The following is a 6,178-nucleotide window of genomic DNA, read 5'->3' as shown; positions in this document are numbered from 1 at the left end:
GAAGTAGGGCGTTAGGTCGTACGTCCGTCGACCGAGAGAACACCTATCGCGATTCGTCGTGTTGGGTTCTCTCGACAGCCGCTGAAAAGTCGAAAAAATTACGCCGGCCCGCCGATCGACTTTTCCCCAAAATCGGACGTAACTCCCCGACGTTTCTATCCGACGCGTTGCGCGACGACCCGGTCGCTCCTGTCCATTTTTCAATTGTCGCGTAACAACACCATGTACCCCCGTTGCATCCGTAAAACGCGACGCAACGAGTACCACCCGATACTCGATGATCCTATTTTTCATAGAGCTCGTAATTTCATAACAGCGCGCACCGCCGCTTTTATTTTCGCAGGACTTTTTTGACCCGCGCCACCCCCTCCCCCTCCCCCCCCCTCTCGTCGGTCGGCGAAAGGCTCTTCATATCTCGCGCGATCATTTTTGCCGCGAAATAACGCGTCGCCCCGACGCGTGTGTTTTCATTTCTCGGCGCCGACGCTTCCTCGCGCGAACCGTACAGCTGTTTACAGCGGCCATTTGTCCGGGCTGTAACGTTCGGCGCGCGTTATACGTGCCATTTATTTTCGCGAAGCGCGGTCCGCCGCACTTCCTGTCGCGGTTCCACCCCGCGGTAATCCCGCAGAATGAACGTCACCGTGTAATTAGATCAAAGCAGCGGATATATTGTGATCTCGCGCCTATGAATTTTCTTTCGATCCGTCATACGTTTCGCATCGAAGTTTTACAAGGACCTTTGTCGCGCGTGTAGAAAAAGCTGACGAGCCTGCTCCCGTCGAACACTCATCTTGAAACTTACCCGTTCGATTCCCTCAAAGAGAACAGTTTTAGTCCGCGTATGTTTTATTTGTTATATAAAATATACAGGGTGTTTCGTAACACCCGCCTCACCTCTTCTTTACGGATAGAGCGGACTAGACTAAGTCGAAAAGTTCTCTAGCATTTTGTAATTTTCGTAATAGTTAACGAGTTATTGATTATCAAAAATCCCTGTCTTAGCCCGGCCTACCGTCCAATTCAAACGCGCGAAGAGATGCGGTCGTCCCCGCGCGCCTAGCAACGCCAATCGCGGGACGGCCGCATCTCGCCGCGCGCTTGAATTGGGCGGTAGGCCGAGCCAAGACAGCGATTTTTAATAGCTAATAACTCGTTAACCATTGCGAGAATTGCAAAATGGTAGAGGACTTTTCGACTCAGTTTAATCCGCTCTATCCGCAAATAAACGGTGAGGCGGATATTACGTAACACCCTGTATACATATAGTAATAAAGGAGTAAAAGCCAAGACAGGATGTTGGCGTCTAAATAAATTTAATTTTAAGTCTTGCGAAAAATAATACTTCAGCCAGGGTTTGAACCTGGACCACCGAGGCATGTCGAATTGATGAGACGACCGCCTAGCGAGAGGGAGGGTTCAAACCCTGGCTGAGGTATTATTTTTGCGCAATAGATTAAAAATTAAAATTATTTAGGCACCAACATCCTTGGCTCTTACTCCTTTATTACTTCGTATTTGTGTTTTCACATTAGAGCCTTATGAATTTTATTAATAAAATATTCATTTATAAAATATATATACAACTACATGCGCGCGCGTGCAAGGTGTGTTTAGAAAAAAAATGATGCAAAGAATCGGGAGAAACCAACCGGGAAATAGACATTTACGTAATGCGTACGAGTTGTTCCGAATGCTCTTCTTACGACCAGTCTCTCTGCGCGTGAGAAAAGTACGCGCGGAAAATGCTCGCGCACTTCTCAAAGAAAATGCAACGTGATATCACATTTTTTTTCGTAATACTTTCTTTATCTCCAGTAACAATGGCACAAAAATATGAAGTTACTACGTATTTTAATATAATATTTCGCCGGACGGTCTGCAACGCAAGCCGTAGCTTTTAATAAGAATGCTGAATTAAAAAGAGAACGACGAAGAGTTATAAAATGCGCGTTAAAATAGTGCCGTGAATACGAAGAAAATTTATTTCAATCAAATGCGCGCCACGTCAAATAACAAAATTGCAGACTGAATCTATTACCGGGTATAATGCATCTCGTATTTCCGTGTTTTCATGCCATACATTTTATTAGAAGAGAGATATAAAAATCTACTTTTAGACCTATAATTAAAAATTTTTTATTAAAACTGTAATTTTATGAAATACACGCGAGTACCTTCATATGGAATTTCGTGCATATGTATAATATACTTTAATTCCTCGCTAATTCCACGCATCCGATGATTGTCGCGCGATGCTATTTATAACGTCGACATCGATCGGAGGATATTTATAATCTCATAATATACACCCGAACTTTCGGTAACGCGATGTTCGATTTGACTGCGTCATTTTATCTAGCCCGAATAACTTGCGGTCGATCTTCAGAGGTGGTCAGCAACCCACATTTCATATATTTTCCCCATTGGTATTTTAGATATTATCTGCGAATTTTGTGTATGTATGTGTTGCAAACTAGCACGTGAACTATCACGCGAGTTGCCGCGAGCTCGTTCCCCTTCGAACTACGTTTCATCCCCCTCCCATTCCCTTTTTACCTCTGACCTCGGCCTGAACTTCGAGCACACAGATTACGCGTTCTTATTTTACCGGGCAACCCTGAATTTCGCGCACGTGACGAGCGACCGTTCGTCATATTCTCCGTTCACGTGCATATAACACGTGCACGTATATCTCTGTACCGGCAGCTCTCGTACCGTATCAATCGAACCGCATTTTGGCGCAAAACGCCACTTACCCTTGATTCCGTGACGATGCGAAAATAACGGCCTTCGACGAGTCTGTGTGCTCGCGTGTGTCCCGTTATATTAAAAAATAACGTTTAAGTAGCATATAGATGTATACGAAATTGACCTTTTCTAACACGTCAACTTTCTTATTTTCAGGATGATCCCCGCATAATGAAGGTTGGAGATAAGAAACGTTGGATACACGACCCGAATAGTAAGTGACATTGTTGAAAATATACCATGAAACCTGGACATTTCACTCCCTCCCTCATTTTATCCCCTTGACACTTTGCGATAAGTGAAGCCCGAGTAGCTTAAGATACTCTAAAAATAATATATAGAGCAAACGTTTTTAAATAGTCTATAATTTTATATGGAATAATTGACAAGATATTTTGAGATAAAATTTAAAAGACATTTAATTTAATAATTAAAACCTGTTTACTGATTTAAAGCATGCGAATATACTGCTCTAACGAATGTAGGACGTGTTTTAAAAACAATCAAAGTATACGTGTTGAAAATTTCGTCGATTTTTAAGGCTTATCAATCGCGGAAGGTCTTGGAACTTCGGGCGTCGAACGCCGGTTCCGAGAATCAACGTAGCCGTAAACACTTCGGTCGAAAACAGTCTATTCTCATTGATTTCTATAACTTATTATCTTACTTTTTATCTACTTTTTCACTGTTTTTTACTCTTACACTTAATTTATTAATTAACTTATTTCTCTAGCTTATTATCGTACGATTTGTCTATTGATTTATTTATCCTTACCCGTAATAATTTCAGATATGACATTATGAATTTGCTGTCACAGACTCATTTTGTTTCAGCGTAAATTAATTTTTTTCAGCGTAAGTTAACATTAGGTATTTTTCTTGGAATCTCACATGTACACGTATTTTTATAATTCGACTCTGTCTCATGTGACGACGATGACACACTTAGTACTACTTGATAAGGACCGAAAAAAATAGGGTCGAAACGTTGTATTAAACAAATAAAGGAATATGCCAGTCGGGTTGACTATAGGTTTCTCGTTTTAATTTTTAATCATCACTAGCTACCATAAGCAAACTCTCCTTCCTGATTTCGTTTCTTTTCAGTTGAGATCCCCTGTCAATTCGGGGGCGTGTGAGAGTCACTCTTTATTCTCACAGCCAAGGTCCGTGTTAAATTTCTACTGGGGGAAGCTCGTCGAAAATGGCATATTATAATTATTTGCGTTTCATTCATCGGTCCTGCGTTACATATTCAGTTAAAATTGTTTAATTAAGACACTTTTTTTTCAAGAATATCCACATATGGATAACTAACGATCAAGCATAATTTGAATTCGCTCCTGTACAGACAACGATAAGTGCGCGAAACCTAATCAGACTTTGCTTCGTGTACTTGAATCGTGTATGACAGCAAAGCGGAACATTTAACGGGCTATGTTTATCGTGTTCGCGCGATGTTCGCATGGGTAATTGGCATTGTCGCTGGTTCGCTGATCGAATTGCGTTATGGCGCGTCAAATGAATTTCACGCGGCATGTATCCCCTCGAGCGCAAATCGTCGAGCGCGATGTCAACGCCCGCCTTTCGAATGCCTCGCGATTTTTCAGCCCCGCCGGGGTGATGCACGCCCGCGAACTTTTCGCGCCGGGAGGATCGTAAAGCCGGATATACGTACGACCGGTATGAATTCGAATGGAATCTCTCCGCCCGTCGGCTGGTTCGCTCGGCGAAATGTGATATTTATCACGAGCGTTGCCGCTAAATTCCCTAGAAAATTCCAAATATTATATATATATCTATATATGTATATATATATGTATATACTTCATGTGCGCGTCGCGGCCGAATATATCGTGAAAATCTGGAGTAAAAGCCGGAACGATAGTTGTGAAAATGACGTGAACGTATCCGACAAGAATATCACGCAACGCGAATGATGTACCCGAACAAATATTATTTCTTTCTTTTTCTTATAAATATTGCATAGAATTTCGAGATGGAATTCTTGAGTTTGGCTCGCGTCAAAAATATTACTCGTTCGCCGCTGTCACGTGTATTATTATAATATGCACGGCATACGAAATTACTAGAAACCGGGGAGAAAATTAGAATTGAGAGTTTCTTCGATTTCCTATCACGTTCGTTTTAATTATTATTTGTTTAATTGAAATAAAAAAAAACTTGAAAAACAAATATGCGGACTGTGGACTTTGAAAGAATTGCGATGAAAAATAATCAAGTTAGATGACGTGCGCGAATTTAAAGTTGCGAATAAAAGTTAATAATAATGTATGCAGACATCGAAATCCACCGATGAGCAAATGAAACGGAATTGCGTCGAACGGATTTAACGCCGGTAGTAAAAAAGATCGTATTTACATGTCGCCTTTTTAAACGGTCCCGATTTGAATAGCGCCGTCGTTTAAAATATTGCTGAATTCACTTCGCCAAAGATTTATATATAAAAAACATTATCTGGCGCGCCCGTTATGCAGGACGGATTTATTAATAAAATATATAATCCTATTGTAACGCGGATATATGCCGAGCAAAATAGGGAATACATTTGTAGAGGATGGACGCAGTTGGACGCAGTTTATCCCAGTTTTTAACTGCAGCGTTACTTCACGGTGTCCCTTTGTTTTCCTTTTACTCTCAACTCTTTTTAAATTAGCTGTGACGCTTCGTGTATCAGATGCTTTCGATTCTTTTTAATTCATTTATCGTGATCTGCGCCAGATAACTGCTGCATCTCTACTCGCATGTTTAACTATATTACTTAGCTATATTACTTAAAGCAGTGAAGCTAGCGTCTCACTTCCAGAATTTTAACGTAATTATTGATCAATTCTATAAAGGAAACATGAAGCAGATATCCAATACCTTTCGATTTCCATTTACTTGCGCCTTTCAAGACTCTCAATAGAAACCTTAACGCTTTTTGAGAATAATTAGAACTTTAAATTACATTGAAATTCTGGAAATATAACTTTGAAGTGCTAATTTTCCCTAATGAATGAATAAATCGGTCAGCTTGCTATTGAGTTCTGTTAAGGAATAATCATTTTACCGACGGATTAAGATCTTTTAACAAACTTTCAACCATCCTGAGAGAACGAGCGCGCTGTTCGTAATTCGTGATTTTATTTTGGTAAATTTATTGATTAATAACATTATTGATCTTCTGTCGCTCTGCTGACTGGATGTATTAATTTCGGTGATATTAAAACTGATAGGACTCTTGCCACTTAATGTTCCGTCTTTGTCTCTTCAGTGCAGCCTCGCAACGAGGTGAGGAGAGCTGAGAGCCTTGTCCGATTGGGGACATGTGTGAGTTAATAAACGACATGCATTTTGGCTATCGTACAGCCCTTTGTAAAAAGTCTTTAACTCGACTCTCTCTCTCTCTCTCTCCCTCTCTCTC

At 40.8% G+C, this 6,178-nt stretch overlaps 1 protein-coding gene across 1 annotated transcript in view; it reads left to right on the top strand.

Moving 5' to 3' along the window:
• Positions 1 to 2,880: 2,880 nt before the first annotated feature.
• LOC105558520 overlaps positions 2,881 to 6,178 on the top strand; it is a gene marked incomplete at its 5' end in the record, with an annotated part of 79,741 nt that continues 76,443 nt past the window's right edge. The window contains one exon of the mRNA XM_012006236.1: positions 2,881 to 2,965. Within this exon, the coding sequence (XP_011861626.1) occupies positions 2,881 to 2,965 (85 nt within the window). The remainder of the gene's footprint in view (positions 2,966 to 6,178) is intronic.

This window comes from Vollenhovia emeryi, unplaced genomic scaffold (assembly GCF_000949405.1).
Source record: "Vollenhovia emeryi isolate VEMERY1.0 unplaced genomic scaffold, V.emery_V1.0 DF939337.1, whole genome shotgun sequence".
In the NCBI taxonomy this organism is placed as follows: Eukaryota; Metazoa; Arthropoda; class Insecta; order Hymenoptera; family Formicidae; genus Vollenhovia; species Vollenhovia emeryi.
The sequence above is the reverse complement of the archived record's forward strand: the minus strand, read 5'-3'. Positions and strand labels throughout refer to the sequence as shown.